This window comes from Podarcis pityusensis (assembly GCF_964106645.2).
Source record: "Podarcis pityusensis genome assembly, chromosome: 7".
In the NCBI taxonomy this organism is placed as follows: Eukaryota; Metazoa; Chordata; class Lepidosauria; order Squamata; family Lacertidae; genus Podarcis; species Podarcis pityusensis.
This window is the reverse complement of record NC_138031.1, coordinates 66,663,177-66,687,399: the sequence shown is the minus strand read 5'-3', so window position 1 is coordinate 66,687,399 and position 24,223 is coordinate 66,663,177. Positions and strand designations below refer to the sequence as shown.

Sequence of the window (24,223 nt, the reverse complement as noted above, 5' to 3'; positions counted from 1 at the left end):
GCAGGACTAGGGCACCTCGGCCCGCAGCCGGCTTCTCAGCAAGCCATGGCAGCCCCGAGGCTTCAGTTTTACTACTCCTTCTAGGTGGGAAATGAGTCGCTTCGCCCTGTTCTCCGTGGGACACGCGTAGTGCGTCGAAGCACCTCGGGTTCAAACACAAAAGTGTGTGAGTGTGTTGGGTGTGTATGGCTGACTGAGTCAGCCTACTGCAGATTTAGCTTTGAGTAGAAAGGGGTTGTGATGGAAGTGTGGACGCCTCCTTTCAGAGACAAGGCCGGATTGCCGCCTTCCCCCATCTCCCCCACTCCATCTGAACCGGCCAGCACCCTCCAATAATTATCTGAAGCCCTTCTTCGTGTGCCTCCCGCTGGAGAGGTCCGGAGAGTGGGCAACACGAAAATGGCCTTTTCTGCGGTGGCTCCCCGTTTGTGGAATGCTCTTCTGGCGCCTTGGGATGCTCTTCTGGCGCCTTCATAGAGCAGCTATCCTATATCCTTGACCGAAGAACGGTACACTCCTGTTTGGGATGGTCACTCTCTTCCACGCAGCTTCCTGAAGCACATGGAGCAGTGACGAAGGGGAAGGGGAAGGAAGGGGACACCCGCCTAGCCACTCATATCAGCTGAATCAACCCTGGCGATCACTGGGGTGACAGAGGCACCAGGAGAAATCTTTTCTCTTCAACCGTTTTTCGGTTGATTAACATTCCCAGGCCCTTTTAAATGTGTTAGTGGGAGTGAAAACTATTTATTTGTTTTTGTTTCATTATGTATTATGTATTTTTCTGTTGTGAACTGCCCTGGGATCTTCGGATGGGTATACAAATTTATTCATCATCATCATCATCTATGTCTTTTAAGAGCAGCTACAGGCAGTTAAACCACAGAGCCTAGGACTTGCCGATCAGGTCGGCGGTTTGAATCCCTGCGATAGGGTGAGCTCCCGTTGCTCTCGGTCCCTGCTCCTGCTCACCTAGCAGTTCGAAAGCACATCAAAGTGCAAGTAGATAAATAGGTACCACTCCAGCGGGAAGGTAAACGGCGTTTCCCTGCGCTGCTCTGGTTTGCCAGAAGTGGCTTAGTCTTGCTGGCCACATGACACGGAAGTTGTATGCCGGCTCCCTCAGCCAATAAAGCGAGATGAGCCCGGCAACCCCAGAGTCGGCCACGACTGGACCTAATGGTCAGGGGTCCCTTTACCTTTACTTACAGGCAACAGTGCAACAAATACAGCTTCCTACAGCTATGTTCAGCGCCATCCTTTTGGCGCAGCCGCCAAAGGCCAACCCCCCCCAACTGTATACAAAGTGGGGTGCCTGGGACAAGATCGCATCTTTTCCCAGTGTATCTTAAGACTGACGAATCTTAAGAAACTGATGTCCTCTGCACCTGCGCTTATAATCACCACCAGGCATGGTTAGATAGGGAACTGTACCCGGTACCTCCACATCTGCGATGTCTAATATTTGGTGGCCAATGTCAATTTCGAACAGGACGTCTGCAAATCTAGCAGGGATGCTATCGACAAGGTCCCAGCTGCTGGTGCTTTTAATGTGTTTCCCACCCCGGCGCTTTATCTCTCTCTCTCTCCCCCTCCCCCCCCTCTCCTGGCCTCCTATGCATTCCGTGAAGCCGCCACAACCCCCTTGAGCTATGCACAGAGATGCCAGCACACACTTGATAATTTTCATTCCAACTTTTATTTGAAAATAACCAGGATCCACAGCTTCATAACGCGCGCACACGCACACACATCACCACAGACACATTTCCTGAAAGCAGTCTTCCTTTTCGGTGGCAGCATTTTTTTAAAAATAGGGTTCCGCTTGGGTATCTCTGGATAGTCACAGAAACCCCCCCTTTTTTTGTGGGGCGGGGGTGATGATTATGAATCAACTTTTAGCAGACTCACGCGGGCACACCCCAAATATCAAATTTGTCCTTTTATTGGAAAAAATAAAAAGCGACGGCAGCCTGTATTTGCCGAAACAATAAAAAAAGTTATAAATAAGTTACCCCCTCCCTCTTCCACGAAAGGCTAACCGCAGTGCTCATTCTGGGAAGGCTCACACGTGCATTTTTAAAAGAGCCCTTCCTTCTGTATTCGGAGTACTCGGAAACTAGAGGAAAAGTATAAAGAATTTAGGAACGAAACCCTGACTCGGTTAGACATTGCCTACGTTCACGATTTCCATCAAAGCCGCCTCCCCCCCTCCATCGGAAAGAGGCTTTCATTTAAATAAATATAAAAGCTGTTTTGTCTTTTCTGTCTCCCTGTACATCTCTCTGGACTGATCTCTCGCCAGCAGGGAATCTCACCAGTTCACTGCACCTCGCATCTAGAGGCTACGCAGATGTGAAGTCAAACAGGCTTACCTCTGCGTAAATATGCGCTAGAATCGGGGCGGTGCTTTTAAAGTTATTCTTTTTTGAACGATGGATATTCCAATAGTGATTCGCCCCACGCAAGTTCACAACCCACCTTCCTGTGATTCTATTCCCATTCCCACCCCACTCCACTAGCTGGCTTGGACTACCCTTAAGAGGCTGCGGAGGAATTCAGTCTTACGGCTGGCTGCTTACTCAGGAGTAAGTTCCCCTGAAATCCAATGGGTCGATCCCTAACTTAATGTACGCTTAGAAGCGCAGGCTGCAGTCCTGCTGTGTGATGGGTTGTAGTCAACTAACTCTTACCATGATTAACTTAGGTCCATCCATTTCAAAGAGTCTACTCTGAGTAAAGGTTAATTGACCACAACCCTATGTTACCCTCCCGAAAAAACAAGACCCTTTGAGTTAAATGGGGCTTAATCTCTGCCCCCCTCCATGTGTATTTAGCTTCTGTTGAAATCAATGGAGCTCTTAGGGTTGCCAACTTTTCACTGGCCCAGTTTTGGGGCCTTTGACCGCAGTCTGACCAAGCATCAAGACTGCTAAAGGCACAGGAGCCCCCTTCAACAAGAAGTTGGCAACCCTGCTAAAGTTTGCAGCATACGTACTGTATACAGAGTTCTCGAGGAAGCGGTTTGGATAATCGCAGTTGCCACCCTTGCCACGCCCACTTCGGAATAAGACCCGCTGAGCAGCCTTTCTTCGGAATAAACATAGAAGACAGGACTGCGCTTTAACGACTATACCAGAGTAAGGAGTTCACCCTGGAAACTCACGGCTATAACAGTGGCTTAAAATCTGCGGGTTGGGCGCGCCTCCTAGTCTTGTGAATGGGAAACAAAAACAATTGGTTGAATGCCCCCCCAAAAAACCTATCAGCAGGGTACTATTGCCAGGAGAGACACACACTCTGGTCCATTTGAAAGTTCGGGTTAAAATCAGATCGAATGACTTTGGGTTTTTGTCTCAGGGGAAATCCATCCTTAAGGCACAGAGTCTTTGTACTTTTCAGTCACTGGATTAAAAATAAAATAAAAATGTGCGTAGAGACCTTTCCCATCGCCTGTCCTCAAGTCACCCCTTCATGAGGGAGGGGGCTTGGCTAGTTCTACGGTTACACCGGTAGGGTCTCCGTGGGATAAGGCCGATAGACCTGCTGCAACGACCCGGGCAGCCGGAGGGGGCAGTAGAGCTGAGCGACGCCGAGCGGGACCCCTTGCAGCGATTCCGAGGCCGCGGTGGAAGCGGCGAGGAGGGAGGTCCTCTGGGGGAAGAGTTGTTGGGGATCCCCGGACGTCGAGGCCTCCCCCGCGGAGACCTCCAGGAGGAGCGGGTCGGGCAGCCTGTAGGAATACAGAGAAGAGGCCGCCGCGGGTGGGAACGGAGGAGGAGGAGGAAGGAGCCCGAAGGAGACGGCGGACTGGGGCAGAAGGTGAGAGTAGCCCGACGGGACGGGCCACAGCATCGCCCTGTCTCCCGCTGGGGTTGCGGGGCGCTGCTGCTGATGCTGCTGCTTCTCGGACGGCTGGAAAGGGCGGCTCAAGATGCTCTCGATGGCGAAGGAGCTGGAGAATTTCGGGCCCGACGAGGAGCACGACGGCGAGACCGAGGCGGCGGCCGTCGTCGTGGCTGTCCCGGACGCCGCTGGCTGGGGCTCGTGGTCGGCGCTTGGAGAGGGCGAGGCCGAGGGCTGGTGCGCCTGGGCAGGCTCCGCGGCGCCGGGCCTGCTGAGGCGCTTCCTCCGCCTGCGGAAGACGCCGTCGGCGAACGTGTACTCGGAGCTGGGGTTGAGCATCCAGTAGTTGTCCTTGCCCCACGGCCGGGCCGGGTCGCGGAGCACCTTGACGAAGCAGTCGTTGAGCGACAGATTGTGGCGCACGGAGTTGCGCCAGCCCGTGTAGGCGCCGCGGAAGAAGGGGAAACGGCCCATCAGGTACTCGTTGATCTCGGCCAGAGTCAGGCGCCCCCCGGCGGAGTCCCGGATAGCCATGGCGATCAGCGCGATGTACGAGTAGGGAGGCTTCGGGCGACGCGTGTAAGGCTTCCCCGGCGCTGCTTTCGCGTTGCCGGGCGAAGGCTCCGAGCCCTGGCGCGGAGAGGCCCCGACGCCACTGGCCGGGCTGAGGGCGGCGCAGTCACCGTCGGAGCCCAGCTCGCTGTCGCCAGGCAGTGGCGACGCCGCGCTGCTGCTTTCCTGGTCGCTGCTGAGCTTGTCCTCGTAACGAGGGGCGAAGATCTCCAGCTTCATGGTGGCGCCTCCAGCCTCGAAGGGGCCCAGCTCGGCTCCCCCCGCCCACGGGTCTCTTCTTCCCCAGGGATGATCGGTGGGCCTTCCGAGCGCAGCAATGGGGCGGTGTAGGCTCGGATCTCCGGGGAGAGGGGACGCTAACAAAAGTTGAGGTGCATCTCTCCTTTTACGCGGTGGTGGTGGAGCTCCCCTAAGGGGCGACAGTTCCCTTTCTTCCACGGGGGAGTCACGGAATGTGTCTCGCGGCTTCAGAGCAACGTCTCCGCCTCCCTGGAGGAAGCGAGCAAAAATCGGGGTTCCCACGCTAGCAACCCTTAAAAAAAGCAGAGCCACGGGAGAAGTTTCTGAAGCCTGAATTCCTTTGGGAAAGGGTGTCGGGGCGGTATGTAGCGGTGAGGTCTTTTTCTGCCCCCTCCTTAGTTTGTGAGCAAAAAGGGGGTTTGTTTCCACACCCCAAGTCTCCTCCTTCGAAATTAAAACCAGCGCGTTGCGCTCCTAGCGCGCGTGGAGTCGGCTGGTTTTCAAGCGTTTTCTCTCGGCAGTCCTGGATGATGCGTTGCTGAGCACCACCTGAATGATGATCCCTAGAAGGTAGGCTTTTCTCTTCTACCCAAAATAAGTATCTGATCCGCGTGGGGGAGGATCCTTCCGAGGAAGATGCGCGCTCTCCCCTCCCCCGCAGCCAGTGGTATTTTATCTTGAGAGTCTCGGACGCAAAGCTGAAGGTAACAGGTGACTGAAGAAACTTTGCGTCAACTTTTTTTTAAACGATATATCCTGGTGGTGCGATTCTCTTTCTAGTAGTGTACTCTTAGCTCTTCATAGGCTTCCAGGGGAAGATCGGCAGCAAGTTGACTCCGGTTAGGATTTAAAAAAGAAAAATGGAAACCTGATGTGCTGAATCCGTGTCTTTCTGCTCTCCTTTCCCCCACGTTAGTGGCGCTCCCGCTTGAAGAGCCTGGCGCTTGCGAGCTGTCTGCTGGCGATAGCAACCCTCGAGCGGCTGTTGTCATTAAGTGGCATTGTCATTATCTCTCTCCACTACTCTCAGGCCAGCCCATTATAACGCTCAGCCCAGTTGGGGAGGAGGAGGCGGAGCTACCCCCCGCCAGGCTTCCGAGCGGCTGCTGGGTGGAGATGCAAGGTAAGTCAGACAAAGGTGGGCATCTCCCGAGACACAGCCTCGATGACAGGGAGAGCTTGTTGGAAAGCTGGGGCGGGCAGGTTGTTTGTTTGGCTCTGGCCAAGTCCCGCCCTCTCCTTGGGGTTCCTCCAATGAAAGGAGCCCAGTCAGGCCCCACCCCTTCTCCTCCCACTTTGCATAGCAGGTTACTCTTCTCAGGTGTAAAGTGCAAATTGATTTATAGGTGGCAGAGTCCAACCTGCTGCGGGATGCTGCTTCCCCCTCTCCTATTTTGGAAATTACTTTGCAATTAGTAAATAAATACACACAGCCTCCTATAGAAGGTATTGCAACACTTTCCTATTACGGTTTTGAGTTCCGAACTTTGAATTCGCAACCATGCATTAGAACTGAGAGCGATTAGAGTGTCCATCAAATGCCCACTCAGTCCTGAAACTCTCTGGTGGACCTGGGCTGAGAGTTAATGATTGACTACCTAACACAGACCCTCCAACTGTCCCTATTTTCCGGAGACAACCCCTGATTTAATCCCAGAAGGTCCCACTTTTCCTTAGGACGTCCCTATTATCATCAGAGAAATGTTGGAGGGTGTGGACTTACCTGACCCCTGAGTCATCTAAAGGCAGCCCTGCATAGGGAAGTTTTTTGTTTAATGTTTCATTACATTTTTATGTATGTTGGAAGTTGCCTGGAGTGGCTGGGGCAGCCCAGTCAGATGGGCAGGGTATAAATAGTAAAACTCTTATTATGGAATAGGACATCCCTATTTTCATCTGATAAATGTTGGAGAGTATGCTGGCAGGGTTGTTGTGAAGGGAGAGGGGTGAGCGATGCAATATGAGTCTCAAGTTCAAGGAAGGACAGGGTATAGATGCAATTAATATTCATAATCATAGGATTCGTAAATTATTGTTTGTTCCCAATCATGGGTGTACATGGGGAGAGCAGTTTTATCCACTGTGGTCCTGCTGAAAGTTATATCTGTGTGGTATGGTAGCTATAGCTGGAAAGACCCAGGTTTGTGAAATTCACCACGTGACCTCTTTGCAAGACCGTTGTGACAATGTAGTGAGGGAGAGACAAGGGCCATGTATGTCAGCCTGAGACCCTTGGAGGAAGATTGGGGTAAAGTGAAATAAGGTAAAGGTAAAGGGGACCCCTGACCATTAGGTCCAGTCGTGACCGACTCTGGGGTTACGGCGCTCATCTCGCTTTACTGGCTGAGGGAGCTGGTGTACAGCTGGTCATGTGGCCAGCATGACTAAGCCGCTTCTGGCGAACCAGAGCAGCACACGGAAACACCGTTTACCTTCCTGCCGGAGCGGTACCTATTTATCTACTTGCACTTTGACGTGCTTTCGAACTGCTAGGTTGGCAGGAGCAGGTTCCAAGCAACGGGAGCTCACCCCATTGCCGGGATTCGAACTGCCGACCTTCTGATCAGCAAGTCCTAGGCTCTGTGGTTTAACCCACAGCGCCACCCACATCCCACATAGTGAAATAAATACCTGCTATTGATAAATACTTCAGTTCAGTAGGAGTCACCATCTTCAGCCAGGAGAGCCAAATGCCGTGCAATGATTTCAAAAAAACAGGATGCTCTTAGAAGTCACTCGGTGTGCTCCCCCCCCCCCCGTGTAGCAAAGTGACAATGGAAGCCACAAATGTGTAAGAGCGTCCCCAGGACTGACTTTATCACTGCCAGTCTGTAAATGAAAGCTGCTTGAACACATGACTGCTGTTCTGCCATTTTTTGCCAATGTGAAATAATGATATTTTAAATTGACAAATCGTATTCATGTAGTAAAATAAAATTCATTAAAAGAGTGTTGTGGTTTGTCTGGACTCGCAATTCATTTTCTGTTTTTATTTGAATCGTCCACATTTATTTTCGCTTTCTCCATTTCTTACAGCTGTGAAAAATGAAACTCCAATCTTAAACATGTCAAGCACAACTTAGCACTTGGAGTCCCCTTTCCCCTTTCCTTCATTTTCCATCGGGACTTAAACATGCTTAAATTTAAGTGAATTGTGCCCACTCTTTGGAAGTTGACTTCAGTGGTAAATTCCAAATGATCCATACATTTCAACCAAAGTTAAATCACTTTTAAACTGCTTTGGATTTCAGCATGAGAGATTTTAGCACGTGCTTAGTTCTTTCATTGAAGTCAGTCTGGCTTTCCAGGTGCATAATTTGGGCTTTGTGCTTCTCCCAAAATATTATCTCCTTCTGAAAAGATTGGCTGCTTTGCTACTACTTTCCTGTGAGGTGGGGATGGGGAAGAAATGTATCCAAAAATATTGAGAGGTAGTAGGCAACGCTATGGCAAGAATCACTGTGCTGAGCAGCTTAGGATACATGCATCTCTAGTCCAGTCAGTGTTTTAAGTTCCTAACCTCTGCTCAGCTAAAGATACGTGGATCATAGGAGCCAACTCCCGGGGGCTGAGAGGTCTTTATCTCCCTCCCAATAAAATATTTGAGGGGGCCCCCAAAGTTGATAGGCATTGTCATTGGAATGGTGTGCATACACAACATCATGTGATTGATTATGTGGGGCAGGGCTTACCTGCCCCTCCCAATAATTTGTCCAAGTTGGCACCCCTGTCCCAGCTCAACTGGGGCTGAGCCAAAGATAGCTGAGCTGAAGCAGGTATAAGTCCCTCAAATGGGGCTCGAACAGAGAGGGTGCACTTAGTCTATTCAGCTCAGTCACGTGACCTGGTCACTTGGCCTAAAACACTCTTTGAAAGGGTTGTCCCTCTGCTAGGCTTAGGCAGAGCAGCAGCAGCCCCAGTGCTGAATGGGGTTTAGATCTGGTGTAACTTTATAATAATTATAATACAGTGGTACCTCGTGTTAAGTACTTAATTCGTTCTGGAGGTCCGTTCTTAACCTGAAACTGTACTTAACCTGAAGCACCACTTTAGCTAATGGGGCCTCCTGCTGCTGCTGTGCTGCCAGAGCACAATTTCTGTTCTCATCCTGAAGCAAAGTTTTTAACCTGAGGTACTATTTCTGGGTTAGCGGAGTCTGTAACCTGAAGCGTATGTAACCCGAGGTACCGCTGTAATAATAATAATTTATTATTTATACTCCGCCCACCTGGCTTGGTTTCCCCAGCTACTCTGGGCGGCTTCCAACAAAGTATTAAAATACAGTAGTCTGTTAAACATTAAAAGCTTCCCTAAAGAGGGCTGCCTTCAGATGTCTTCTAAGAATCTGGTAGTTGTTGTTCTCTTTGACATCTGGTGGGAGGGTGTTCCACAGGGCGGGTGCCACTACCGAGAAGGCCCTCTGCCTGGTTCCCTGTAACTTCACTTCTTGCAGTCAGGGAACTGCCAGAAGGCCCTTGGAGCTGGACCTCAGTGTCTGGGCAGAATGATGGGGATGGAGACGCCCCTTATGGTGGCTTAAGTTACACCAGTGTGTGTTATGGCAGCTTCTTGTGCCCTTGTGTGCTCCCATAGTTGCTCTTCCATTAATGGGTCTCTTGCCAGGAAGTAAGGCCCATGGGAAGCTATGGCGCACAAGAATCTTGCTGCACCTCTCATTGGTCGTGCCACTCAGCATGCCCTGGGAGAAACATCCTTCTGTCATGTTTGCTTTAGTTGAGATTCCTGCTTTACAGAAGGCTGGACTAGATGAACCTAGGAATCCCTTCGAATTCTACAGTTCTATGATTCTGTGATTATGCTATGTGTTGGTATAACTCCTAAGGCATTCTAAGAAGTGCACCTGTCAGTAAATTGTGAAAAAAGCATTTCTTTAAATGAAAAAAATCCAAAAGCAAGAAAAAAATTGCCTCTTCATGAGGTTAACTAAGGTAAGTGGAAACCCCTTCCTAAACATTTCAGAGAAATTTCTACCTCCACTTTCTTGATCTTTTGGGCAGGTTTTGATTTGCCCCCGGAGAATAAATTTTCAGCACAGCCCATTTTAAGACTGGAATGTTGCTTAAACTGGGGAACACTACGAGGTTCGCTAATGCAAACCAAAGATTGCATGCTGTACTTGCAGAGAATCTGGCCTTTTGCCATTTCAGAATGTCAGTGGCAATGTCATTTCAGGAAATTGGCTTAAATACAAAGATGTCGGCTTCAAGAGTCTTGTGGCTAATGTGAAATATGTCTGTTAAGTGCGTTTACTTGAAAGGAAGTCCTACGAATTTCAGGGGAGATTCCAACCAAGTAAGTATTCACGTGACCCAATCCTAGGCGTGTTTTCTCAGAAGTACATTCCACTGAGTAGAATGAGGTTGACAGTGCAATCCTATAATGTCTACACAGGATCAATGGAGTAAATGGACACAGGACCAGATTCTTAATCTCAGAAGCCTGAGTTTAGAAGTGCTTGTTTAGGATTGTATCCTTAGGCTGCATGTAAATCTCAATTATATTTGAAAGCAATTAATTTAATAAATGATGCCCTGACAAAAAATAAGTGTAGTATCATAAAATTAACAACATACACATCCTTCTGCAAATGCTGTACTGGTGGATTTCCAACACACTCTGATGGATGTCCCAAGACTGGCTATGGTTCATCTCTGATTTTTGAAGTTGCTGGTGAAAGATGCTACATTCTTTGCAAGATTGATTAATAATGTGAAATAGGTTTCATACATCAAGTTATCCATTGTGTTAGGTACATCATTATTTATAACTGTGACCGTGACTAATTTTCCAAACGATACCTGGTCATATAGGTAAATACAGTGGTACCTCGGGTTACATACGCTTCAGGTTACAGACTCCGCTAACCCAGAAATACTGCTTCAGGTTAAGAACTTTGCTTCAGGATGAGAACAGAAATCGTGCTCCTGCGGCGCGGCAGCAGCAGGAGGCCCCATTAGCTAAAGTGGTGCTTCAGGTTAAGAGCAGTTTCAGGTTAAGTACGGACCTCCGGAATGAATTAAGTACTTAACCCGAGGTACCACTGTATGCTTTATGCTAGACTCATTCACCATAGCATCCTTTGTCAGCAGTACCTAAATATGAGGTGGGCTCAGAAGCACCCCTGCTTTAAAACTCCCTTCTGCTGGAGGTTATCCAAAACCCAAATATGAACATTTTCTACCAGCAACAAGCAATTGGTAGCTGCTAATAAACCAGCTATTTCTTTGAACACACATGAATTCAGGTTTCAGATTTGCCTAGATTTCTTCTGTGGATTATATATTTATGCTTCAACCAAGCCAGGGATAATTCTAAGAGATTAGGCATGACAGAAGATGGTGTGTGCGTTTCTGTTTGTTTGCCTGAGAAAAAAGACTTGTGGACAGATACTTGCTTGAATGCATTCCCCACCTTAATCGCATAGGTTGACGGCAATTTGCAATATCTTAAAATGCAACTGTATGACTAAGTGAGGAGCGGTATATTGGTTAGGGAGAACATGCTTGGAATGCATTCAAGAATAACAGACAACTTGTGCAGGTTACAATCTGTTTTTTAACAAGAGATTTATAAGCATGAAGGGTGAGTCATTTACATTGCAATAGACACCTATGAGTGAGTAAGCACCATTGAATATAGTGGGTCTTGCTTCCAAGTAAACATGCAAAGGATTGGGCTGCGTGTAACCCTTGTAAATAAAAGCTGAGATTCTCAGCAATCTAAATCACCAACCAGATTCTGCAGAGAAGTCCCAAACTCAAACCCTTCATATAATATTACATTCTTGTTAGCTGGTGTACTTAACATTGCTAAGAATGTGTGCTAGAAAATTTCATTCCTGGTTAAAATATCTCCTTAGCCATGGACTTCATTAGACGATCCTAGGAAAGTAATTATTGCTTCAGCCTCCTATCTGCTAAACACAGACCCTAATTTCCGAATGCTTGCAATGCGAAGGTTCCCTTATCTGAACATGATGAATTAGTAACCAAAACTCTCTATACACACCACAGATTCAGATATCCAAACAGAGAGAATTTTTTAAAAACTTCCTTGTTTGCCTTCTATTGGTTGGCCGAGGAATAAAGGGAGGGAGGTAGAGCGAATGGACAAATAAGCACTTTCCCCTTCCTCAGAGGGTTTTCCTGTTTTTTAAATTTATTTTTGGGGTCAAAATTCCATGGTCCGGAATGCATTAGAAAGTTTCCCATAGGAATCAATGGAAAACATTGACTCATTATGCAAACACTCATCTAACAAACAATTTACAGGAAATGAATTGTGTTTGGTTAGCGGGACCTGTGTGTGCCTGAATAAGTCATCCAATGCACTTTGAACATTCAAACAGTGGCATTAATATTACTTTAAAGTTGGTTTTTCCATTCTGATCACCCTCAAGAACCCCACAGTAAAACTGCAGAACTTGCTTCCATAAGTTGTGGCAAGGGCCACCAACCGTCTTGGCATGGGCATAGCCGGGGGGGGGCAGCTGTCCCCCTAAATAAAGCAAATATATAAAAATACGTAACTAAAAGTAGGAATGATCGGAATATTGGTAACTGAAAACGCTCTCTGAGGTCACTTGGATGTTGTTGTGGCGCATTCTAGTGACGCAACTGGCAACCTGACTGAGCGATAGGTGTGGCTTCCATGAACTGAACAATTGTGTCACAGGTACCTTGGTTCTGGAATAGGACCGGGGGATGTCCTGACCTCCCCTAACATAAATCCTGGCTACTCCCATGTGTCTTGGTGGCTTTAAAATGGAAGTTAGACAAATTTATGGAGGACAAGGGTATTGATGGCTACCAGGTTCAGAGGCTCCATGTCTCTTAATAATGGTTGTTGGGGAACAAACAGCAGGGAAGGGAGGTTCTGTTTGTGGCTTCCCATAGCCACAAGGATGGCTACTGTGGGGAAGCAGGTTGTGAGACTAGGTTGGCCTTTGGGTTGGTCCATCAGGGCTCTCTTCGTTATATACGTGGTTTGCTTAAACAATACAGTGGTACCTCAGGTTACATACGCTTCAGGTTACATACGCTTCAGGTTACAGACTCTGCTAACCCAGAAATAGTGCTTCAGGTTAAGAACTTTGCTTCAGGATGAGAACAGAAATTGTGCAGCGGCGGGGCAGCGGGAGGCCCCATTAGCTAAAGTGGTGCTTCAGGTTAAGAACAGTTTCAGGTTAAGAACAGTTTCAGGTTAAGAATGGACCTCCGGAACGAATTAAGTACTTAACCCGAGGTACCACTGTACCAGGAAGTCGAACAACCATTGTAGGAACAATCACAGAATAATCAGCAGCAACAACCTTGCCAATGTGTTATGGGTGTGTTTGAGTAGGTGGTGCTGTATTGGAAATCTCAAGCAAGCCGTACTTTGATGGTTGCAAGCAATACCAGCTTGACTGGGAAGCTTGGAGTGGTGAAAGGAACTCCAAACAACGGTCCTTGCATTTCCTTCCTCTTGCAAGGTGGCTTGCTTGCATGCCAGAGTAAGACTCATCGGCTTGGGTTGATCGGTATGACTGAGGAAACAACATGTAGTCGGAGAACTCAGGGATCTGACGAAGGAAAAGAGAGTTTGCTACACGTTCTGCAAAAAACAAAACCAAGAGCCGTGTTGCAACACAGCTAGGGCTGGCCCAAGGCATTTTGCTACCTGACATGGAGCGGCGAATGATTCCTTACCCTCAGGTCAAGGCACATAGTGTACCCAAGCATATCACTCCATCCTTGTCAGCAAAAATAAACAAGAGGTTGGATGTAAAGGGAGGACAAATCCCCATTTGTGGAAGTGACTAGGATCCAGAGGAAATTCCACTGTGGAACAAATGGGCGGGAATTTTACGCCTCCCTCGGGAACCCCTCTGCCATCTTCTACCTGTTCCAGAGGGTCTCCCAATCCTACAGGGGATTTTTTTTTTTTGAGGGGCACACAGAGCTGTTGAGAAAATGGTGAATTGCTGAAATTCTGCCCCCTTTTGCCACCTGTGCAGCATCCAGCTAGTGGTAACAGATTTCTGCTTCAGAGAGCAAGATCCAACACAATAACTGAAAGAACTAAACATCTAGTGCTATTCCATGGAAGTCACACTTAGCTGTCTCACTCTGCCCCATAGTAGGGCTAGCCTTAACTGCTGATTTATAAGGACACATGAAGCTGTCCTATACCAGGCCATTAGTTCATCTAGTTCTCTACTGTCTATTCTGATTTGCAGAAGATATCCAAGAAACATAGATGAGATCCCTTAAATCAAGGGTGGAGAAACTGTGCCCCTCCAGATGTTGTCATGGGGCTGATAAAAGTTGTTGGACCACAGCTCTCACCAGCCCCAGCCTCTATGGTCAATGATCAGTGATGGCCACACGTTCCTCACCCCAATCTAGGACATAAGTGTCCAATCTAGATTGCAGCACTATCTTGCCATGGCCATCATCCCCAAGCAGCTGTCTTTTGGCAGATTAGGGGACATTACTTTTAATTCACATTAAAAGTTGACCTCTGCATGTTGAAGCTTCACTGTGCTTCATCATAAGGGTAGCCTTCCCCAAGAGACCTCCTAAATGCCCATCACTGACATGTAAATGTGACATGAAACTTGGGCAGTCAGAAAGATGGCAAGAAGTAAGCCCTGAGATAATGATTCTGAGCCATATGCTGTTGCAGTCTTGTGAGTTGGTGGTTGTCAGCATTTCATTTGCCTTGTTTCAGAGTTGTCCAACCCAAGTACACCATGGATGGGAAACCTGTGGCCTTTCAGATGTGGTTGGACTCAGGAAGTAACTCCAGCTAGCATGAATCATGATCAGGGATGATGGGAGATGTACTCCAACAACAACTGGAAGAACCTAATTTTCCCATCCTTGTCTTTGAGCAGTGGTGGCCAAACTTGGTCCTCCAGCTGTTTTGGGACTAAACTCCCATCATCCATAGCTAACAGGATCAGTGGTCAGGGATGATGGGAACTGTAGTCCCAAATCAGCTGGAGGGCCAAGTTTGGCCACCACTGTCCTAGAGTAACCACTATAGGTGGACCATGGAAGGAAGGAAGGAAGGAAGGAAGGAAGGAAGGAAGGAAGGAAGACTACAACTGACTTTGCTCTGGGGAAAACTACATGTTACACTGATGATGCATGTGACAAAGTCTCCAATCACCCCTCCTCCTTTGCAAAGCCCCTGAAAAGGGTACAAGCAAGGGGAGTGATTACCCACCACCCTTAGTTAATTTTCCCTGTGAAGTAAATGCAGGTCTAGAGTAATATTAGTAGAGTTGCAGTCAGTGGCAGAGGTAAATTGGCTGGCAGAGGGAAGAGCAAAGCACATCCCTACCATCTCCATCTCCCCTTCTAAGGACATTTTGCAAAGAAGGAGTGATCTCTCTCTCTCTCTCTGTAGTAGTTTGCAATGTGCAACATGTAGCTTGCTCCTCTGCATCTCATAGCCATTTTATTTTAAACTTCGCTGAACGAGATCTGATTTTTCCTCTACTCCCCCGCCAGTTGCCTTCACAAGTGCCTGTGTTTGTGTTAAAGTTTCAGGGAAAGGCTTCCTGCCCCCAGTCTTGTGTGCTCAAACCCTGACGGCAGGGCCGAGAGGGTAGGTTTCCTCCTCTTTCCTGCTTTTGTTGTAAGTGGTAGTGGAGAAGTGAGAACCTGGCAAGCCTACCTTTTGATGTTTATTTTATTACCTTTCCACCTTTTGTGACTAAAGCGTACACTTCCCACCCTCTTTGGCTTCTGAGCTTTTGTGTAAAGGATCTAAAAGTCTACCCCATGCTGTCAGCAAACAAGCAGACGCTCACTCTCCCCTTCTGGTCCTTTGCCCCCATTGACTGCCCTCCTCTTACCCTGTAAGCCACGTCTTCCTAGAAGCCCACAGAGCCCAGCCACTCGGACGCCTCTGTGAAGCCCACAAGAGGGACACGAGGAGGGCAATCACTATATCTCCCATGGCAGTTCCCTAGCAACTGGCATTCGGAAACATCTCCAGATTTCTCTCTCTTTTCCATTCCCTTCTCCCTCCTACCCCCACATTGTTTAATTATTATTAATAGGCCACACTATTTACATTGGCCATATTCAATAAGCCACATTTCAAACGATAAAAGTACAACCTGCAATAAAATCATAAACAGTAACCTTGCTGCGTCGTAAGGACTTTGGGATAGTATTTCTTGCTGATTTTTTTGTATTTATTCATATACAGTGGTACCTCGGGTTACATACACTTCAGGTTACATACGCCTCAGACTAACCCAGAATTAGTACCTCGGGTTAAGAACTTTGCTTAGGATGAGAACAGAAATCACGCAGCGGCAGCACGACAGAAGTGGGAGGCCCCATTAGCTAAAGTGTGCTTCAGGTTAAGAACAGTTTCAGGTTAAGAACGGACCTCTGGAACGAATTAAGTACGTAACCAGAGGTACCACTGTATCTCCTCCAAATGGGGAAAAATTGCTCTACTTTCCTTTCAAAATCATCCTTCCTATTCTATTTCTGATCTACTACACAGCCCATAATTACCACAGTTTTTTTGTCATTGCTGGGGTTTATGGCATTTCCTCCCCTTTTCACAGTCTCAGCCCCCGCCCCCAGTTCAGCATCCTTCTCTGCTATATGAACTGTACTGTAGCCCATCGATTTTTATAGTACAGCCTACCTTGGTTTTTTAACAGCTTAGTTCTCAAATATTTTGGCTCCCGAATGCTGCAAACCTGGAAGTGACTGTTTCAGTTTGTGAACTATTTTTGGAAGCCGAATGTCCAGCATGGGTTCCACAGCTTCCGATTGGCTGCAGGAGCTTCCTGCAGCCAATCAGAAGCCATGCCCTGGTTTCCGAACATTTTGGAAGTTGAATGGACTTCCGGAACGGATTCCGTTCAACTTCCAAGGTATGACTGTATATTATAGCCAAGAATTTCTTGCATAGTTTAGTTATTATTTTTTATAGCCCCACTAAAACAATCAAGCTCAAAACCTGCTTATCACCAGCTCATCTAAATGCAACAAAGTCACAATTAAGGCTGCAATCCTAGATAAGGAAGCCCAATTGAACTCAATGAGACTTTTGTGGGCTAGAAATCTCCTCTCTTCATCTACATGGCAGACAGTTAATATTCTTGGGAAATTTGGAATTCTTTGCTCAGAACCATGTTCCACATTACTAATACTGCATAGAATAACAGAATACACGTCACCTTGGTGAAATCCTGTATCACGGAAGTAAGTGCTTTTATTTACAGATTTCATAAAAGCAGCAGACAATATTTGAAGTACGTGAATTTTTCCCATAATGTATCATAACTTGCTGTGGCTCTTTCATGTAAGCTGTGTAGATGATCACCCCATGGCTCTTCCTGTTATAGTTTAAATAGACATAGTATTGCCGTTGGATCTATGAGGATTAGTACAATCATAGGAAAAAGCTGAGCCTGCTAAATAAACTTTACATCAAAAGCACTTTGATGTCCCGTTTTATAGTATAAGTATTTATTTGTTAGAAAAAACACCCTTTAATAAACATGTTGGAGTGCGTATCTTCAGTTCTTTGTTCTAAAATGAAAATTGCCCCAGGTTTTTCGGCAATCTTGAATATTGTGGAGAGAAAAACATTCATAAAAGGAGAAGCAAGTAAAAGAAGAGGAAGTGGTACCTCATTTCCGAACATTATGTGTGAAAACAAGTCTCCTTGACTTCAGTGGAACTTGAGTTCCATGCAGATGGGCTTATGATCACAGCCTAGTATTGATGCTACGCTTATTCCTTTGCAACGGAAATACAGTATGTCTTCCAAAACAATCCCATTAAGTTTCTTCTCTATCTTCCTTCACAATCGAGGTTTGCATAATCAGCCCAACAATCCCCTCCGGCAACATTTTAGGTTGCTCTTAGGATTTGAGCAAAAGACTTCTAGTGACATCATCATTTTACTTGAGATACGTTCAATCTGTAATACACATCACTATCCAGAGGATGTACTATGTTGGACTGTATTATGGCAGCCCAACAGTTCATCGAAGCAGCTCAGACAAAAAGTTACATCTGTGGAACTAGATTGTGAATAGAAAGAGATTCCCAATGAGTTGTCAAAATACTTTTCAACTTTTGGAATCCCGAGAAGTCCTATAGGTGACAGGGCGTAGGGAACTAGGCAGAGGGCCCTCCCGTTAGATGTCAAGGAAATAAACAACTATCCGACTTTTAGAAGACATCTGAAGGCAGCCCTGCTTAGGGAAGTTTTTAGTGTTTGATCTTTTATCGTGTTTTTAATATTCTGCTAGGTTGGCAGGAGCTGGGACCGAGCAATGGGAGCTCACCCCATCACGGGGATTCGAACCACCGACCTTCTGATCGGCAAGTCCTAGGCTCTGTGGTTTAACCCACAGCGCCACCCGCGTCCCTTGTGCTCACCTGTAAGAACTCTAAATTGCTAAGGTAGTAATAATGAAAACCACAGATTAGATCAAAGACCTGTGGCAGCTTTTGCATGAGTCCTCTCTAAAGAAGGGATGTAGAGCTGGTGTCCCTCTAGATGTAGTTAGACATGGAATTTTCATCATATCCCAGCCACCATAGCAAATGTTTAAAAATTATGTGAGTTATAGTCCAGCAATGTCTGAGGACCACAAGGCCCCATCTCTAGTCCAGGGGCCACTTCATGCCTGCGTGTTTATTACTTGATGGTGGTTGAAAATGGGAACGAGTCTTCACAAATCAAGCACCAGAAACAGATCTTTGTATCAAGTTACATCACCTCAAGCACAATGGTTTTCAGTGGAACAAGTTCATCATCAGCTGTGAATCATCAAAAGTTAGGCAACCAAGCAAAGTGTGTCGATGGGGAAGCAGCCCTGAGTGACCTAAACAAGCCATCGAGTTTGCAGATTGCACTATAATGTGTCAGCCATTTGCTGGACCTAACTTGAAATGGAAGGAAATGCAGTCGGAAGATGGGATAGAAATGGAAAAAGAGCCCAGCCTAAAGCGTCAGTGGAGCCGAATCCTTATCTTGCAATCTTACAGAATTGTAGGAACACCCTTTTCTCTGATATAATTAAGATGTGCAACTTGAATTACACATTGTCACATGATTGGCAGGTCCAACAAGCCGAAGGCAAGCAGAAAACGTACATCTCCACACAGATACTGCAATTTAGTTTTTCAGAATATGTGGCCAAGTGCCACCAGTACTTGGTTCTTCTCTGTACAGTGTAAGTAACTGGGGAAATAGGACAGCAAAAATGACTAATTTTTAATAAATATTTTAACCATGAAGCCTGTTTTCTTAAAAGATATGAAATGACACATTGCCCTTGACCTGGTGATCTTTCTATGAAATAGAATCACATTCTATTTCTACGTGTGGTTGTGAAATCATGCCTTGTATGTTACACATATTTTACTGAATTAAGTTACAGTATTGCTTCTGACTGTAGTCATAGCAAATGCAATGTATCTCTGATAATTGCTCAAACAGCAGAATTCCATAGTTGCGTAAGATTTTGCTTTATGCAAATGCAGAAGGAAACAGTGAAATGAAGCATAATAGCCTTATTTCTCCCTCCTGCCTGCTTTTGCAAGCATGTTAAAGCAAGTGTGTTGTTACACAGGGTTCCTCCTTGCCTTCTAAATGTGGATCAGCAAGATGTCTAGGCAATATTACATAATCTCTTCTTATATTCTTTCTGGAACTTTGGAGAATGCCTGCGGAATATTTTATTTATGAGCAGAACTATCCAAAGGAGGCTCTGGGGAGGGAGGAATCTAAGACAGAGGAACCACCAGATTGAAAGCCATCAGTTGTGTGTGTGTGTGTGTGTGTGTGTGTGTGTGTGTGTGTGTGTACCACCATTTATGAATTGCTTCCTCCCATTGGTCTGAGTGGGAGGATAATCAATATATAGTACTAGCTTCTGTGCTGTTGTACTTCTATATACCCTTCCCCAAACTCAAGGGACACGTCAAGGCAACGGGACAACTTCAAATCCAGCAGATCCAAAGAACTCTCCAGATCTTTCCCCAGCAGATCAGAATGTATCTTTTTGCTGGTGCCATGGCAACAGAGTGCCAAGGGCTGTGCCCAAATCGGAGGGGCTTGGAAGAGAAGATTTCCCTTTCCATACACATACCTCCTTGGCCATGGGGAGAGGGGGAGAGCCATTCTATTTAATCACCCCATGAATGTTCTCCCAAGAGACCACAGGATTGCATCCGTATTTTATTTAAAATATACTTCAGCCACCGTTCTTCAAAGGATTCTGGGGGGTGTACAAAAGTTTGAGCGTAACCAATGCACACAAAGGGGATAGCTCAGTCAGTAGAAAATGAGGCTCTTAATATCAAGGTTGTGGGTTCGAGCTCCACGTTGGACAAAATATTGGACTAGATGACCCTTATATTCCCTTCTATGATTCTATGAATATATAAATAGGATTAAAAACTAACCAATGTAACAAAATGCAATATGCCAAGAGGCAAATAGAAATAAGAACTTGAAACCGAACAAAGCAGAATAGGATTTTTAAAAAGGCCACACCTGCACCATTCACTTCAAGCACATTGTTTTCCCCAAATAATATTGGGAACTGTAATTTAGCCCTGACAGTGGTAACAGTTCCCAGCACACTGAACAAATTACAGTTCTCAGGATTTCGAGGAGGTACCCATGTGCTTTAAATGTATGTTGTGGATGTGATGTTAATTTAAAATTTATGGGCAAATACGCAGGTCTTTGTCTGGTGTCAAACAGCTTGTAATGTTGGTGCCGGACACACCTCTTGACAAGAAAAGGCATGGCTGACTTTAGGATCTCACCTACGGTGAAGAACTGCTTCCTGCACAACTGGGGGGATGTGGCTGGTCATTCACTGGATCCTGCCTTGCTGTGCCTTCAAAACTGTACTGTAAAAAAAAGGTAAAGGTAAAGGACCTCTGGACAGTTAAGTCCAGTCAAAGGCAACTATGGGGTGCGGCGCTCATCTCACTTTAGGCCAAGGGAGCTGGCGTTTGTCCACAGACAGCTTTCCTGGTCATGTGGCCAGCAGGACGAAACTGCTTCTGGTGCAATGGAACACCGTGACAGAAACCAGAGTGTATGGAAATGCCGTTTACCTTCCGGTTGCAGTGATACCTATTTATCTACTTGCACTGGTGTGCTTTCCAACTGCTAGGTTGGCAGAAGCTGGGACTGAGCAACAGGACCTCACCCCATCACGGAGATTTGAACCACTGACCTTCTGATTGTCAAGCCCAAGAGGCTCAGTGGGTTAGACCACAGCGCCACCCGCTCCCTAAAATTGTACTGTATTGCATCTTTGAGAGAGGCAGTGTAATGGTTTGGTGGCCCAGTTGAGCCTGCACTGTGAGGTTCCAGGCATGGCTCCAACATGGGTTTTGCACTCCCATCTTGGCACACTGCTAATCAACGTTACATGGGGCATTTTGTGGCAATTATAAAATCAGCACTTGGTTTTTATTCAGATCAGATTGGCAGGGAGGGTGTGTGCACTCATTTCAATGAGGCATGCAGATAAACTTTATCTAACTTTTGAGATTACTCCAGGAGTCTGTGCCATATCAGGCTAAGTGAGTGATTATGGCGACTTACATTCTTTCTTTCGTTCTTTCTTTCTGCCATCTCAATATAGGAATGGCTGGATCATTTTTGCCAATAACAAGAACTTGGATCATTTTTGCCAATAACGAAAATCTCGTGTCACTTTTCTGCAGTGGAGGGGCATGTTCAGGTGCTTCAGCAAGTAGCTCATGCTCTGTTGACTGATAACTGTATTCTTAGCAACTTAAACAGTGTTTGTATTCATTGTGTAAACATGCGGACGGGTGGAGATCTGACTTAGATGAGTCACTGCTGGGGCAGGAGAAAAGTACAAAATTAGAACTTTGTGAGATCTGAGTTGTTTGGCTCATTCATGGATCTTGAAGGAAGGAAGAAAAAAAAGAATTCTGTTTGTTTGTGTGTGGGGCAACCCCCCTCCCTTTTGCAATTCCCATTTTGTGCTTCGGTCAAGAGGACAACAATAAATTGCTACCAAGCGGTGCACAGCGCTGCAGTTCCAAAGCGTTCCTGCAGGCAAGCATTTTGAGAATAGGAACATTGGATGAGAATAGAAAAAAAAACCTGTTGCTAAGATGCCAGCACAAAGTGTACAGGGGGAATAGAGAACGAGAGAGAGAGAGTGAGAGGGAGAGATTATGATCAGACAGCCTTTATGTTCAGACAGATACATGTAATTGTGAAGAATCATTAAATAACTATTAACCACACCTGCTCAGAGCCTCTGGGCCGTGTTGCACAGTCTTAAGAGCTGCCATCCCCCTTACGTCATGCTAAACAGAAGGGAGGGGGAGAAATACCTGGGTTTAGTACAGGATCAGAAAGTAAAATATTATTTGGAGTTTGGAGCCAATTTGCTGTCTGCCAGTGATTCCATAACCTGGCACACCCAATGCAACCTTTTGTACACATCTATCAGCAGTTCTGGTTTGTTTGCTTAAAACAAAGCCTTACTAAGATTCTCTAAAGGTGTCTGTGATGCAACAATTAGTTGACTGTCAGTTGTCTTCTTATGAGCTCCACTAGTTTATATGTCTGTCGCACTTGACAAGAGGACCACTGTTGGAGGTGAATGTGGCCCAACTAGCTTGCACCACACCCGATAAGTAGGCCGGAGATTAGTTGCCTTTTGCATAAGGCAAATTCATAGATTGCAAGAAGCCAGTGTGGTGTAGTGGTTAAGAGCAGTGGACTCATAATCTGGTGAACCTGGTTCACTTCCCCGCTTCTCCACATGCAGCTGCTGGGTGACCTTGGGCTAGTCATACTTCTCTGAAGTCTCTCAGCCCCACTCACCTCACAGAGTGTTTGTTGTGGGGAAGGAAAGGAAAGGAGATTGTTAGCTACTTTGAGACTCCTTAAGTGGATTGAAAGGCAGGATATCAAGTCCAAATTCTTCTTAGCCGTGTAACAGAGGGCATGTAACCGCTTGGTCTGCTGTTTATCCAAGCACAACCGGGCCACAATTTCACCACACACCTGCACCTCCTGTGAGCAGCGCTGGCCCACCCAATATCTGAGGTGAATCCCTTGCCTCAGACGGCAGTTCAAGAGGAGCAGCAGATCCGTATCTCCTCGGCCTGTGCACCGCTGCCTAGCCTGCCCACAAAGATGCCCACGGCTGCAGCTCTGACCATCCACGGTAGGTTCCCTACCAACTGAACTAAAGGGTCAGTACAAACAACTATTAGCCAGCGTGGTGTAGTGGTTAAGAGCGGTGGACTTGTAATCTGGTGAACCAGGTTCGCGTCTCTGCTCCTCCACATGCAGCTTCTGGGTGACCTTGGGCCAGTCACACTTCTCTTAAGTCTCTCAGCCTCACTCACCTCACAGAGTGTTTGTTGTGGGGGAGGAAGGGAAAGGAGAATGCTAGCTGCTTTGAGACTTCTTAGGGTAGTGATAAAGTGGGATAACAAATCCAAACTCCTCCTCCTCCTCTTCTTCTTCTTCTGCCATACTGTGTTCCCCTACTGCCTCCTGAAGCCATATATGTCTATGGTCTATGCCAGGGCATATCTCTCACACCCTGGAAGCCATTTCCCTGCATGCTGATCCCTGGTCATTCATGGTGATGCTTCAAACATGACACAGTGACAGACAAAACTAACCAATTGGCTGCAATTTTTGTGATGCATTGCTAACCAGCTGGGGCTACCCAAATGAACATGTTAAACAAGTTGCCCTGTACATGTTAAATGAGACAGATTGTCTTTCCAAATTTTGGAACAGTTATACAGGGAACACTGCAGAGCAGCCATTCGTAAGTGGTGGATTGAAACCAGCTGGTGGTTTACAGAATCCTTTGTAAGAGGGATGCCAGCATACAGACCATGCTTGTCTAGAGAACCTCTATTTTCTAGCTAGCCACAAATTCCCTGGCCAATCTGAAGCCTCTTACTGGATTCAAAACAGGCAAAGAAATGGCATATCAACACTCTCTCCAGCTGCTTGCAGGTGTACCCAGAGTGCACCATCAGTTGCTGAGTAAGAGCAATTTGAACCCCGATGACCTAAGCAGCCAGTCCATCTTCCTGCGTTACCACCCAATCATCACCTCTCCTGTTTGTCTTTTCTACAGATCTGAGGGCTTAGACTGGCTTTAAGGATCTTTATACAGCTCTCAGGTTCTTAAAGGCATTAAAATCTATAAAAGTCATCGCTATAAGGGAGAGCTTGTGGACACAGCAAAGGGACCGTCAGAAAAGTATGGAGGGATTATTCTGATTTTAATTGTGCTTTTTTCTCTGATAGAGGCCTGCAGCTAAAGAGTTGGATGGTTATTTCAAAACCAGTAGGTGAATTATTCAGCTCTTCAGCAATTGGCTGTGCAAAGTTCCCACTCTGTTTTGTCTCTTCCACTTTTCTTTCTTTCCTCAGACTGATAGATATGGTCTTATCCACTTTCCCTGTCCAGTAGTATAGGGGTGGCTAAAGTGTGACCCACCAGATGTCATTGGCTACAACTCCC

At 46.5% G+C, this 24,223-nt stretch overlaps 1 protein-coding gene across 1 annotated transcript; it reads right to left on the bottom strand.

Annotated features, from left to right (window-relative positions):
* Window positions 1–1,680: 1,680 nt before the first annotated feature.
* On the bottom strand, window positions 1,681–7,125 carry FOXQ1 (forkhead box Q1). The gene has a single exon (XM_081014930.1). It carries the CDS (start codon window positions 4,636–4,638, stop codon window positions 3,505–3,507), a length of 1,134 nt encoding a protein of 377 aa, XP_080871056.1. The 5' UTR covers window positions 4,639–7,125; the 3' UTR covers window positions 1,681–3,504.
* Window positions 7,126–24,223: the final 17,098 nt, after the last annotated feature.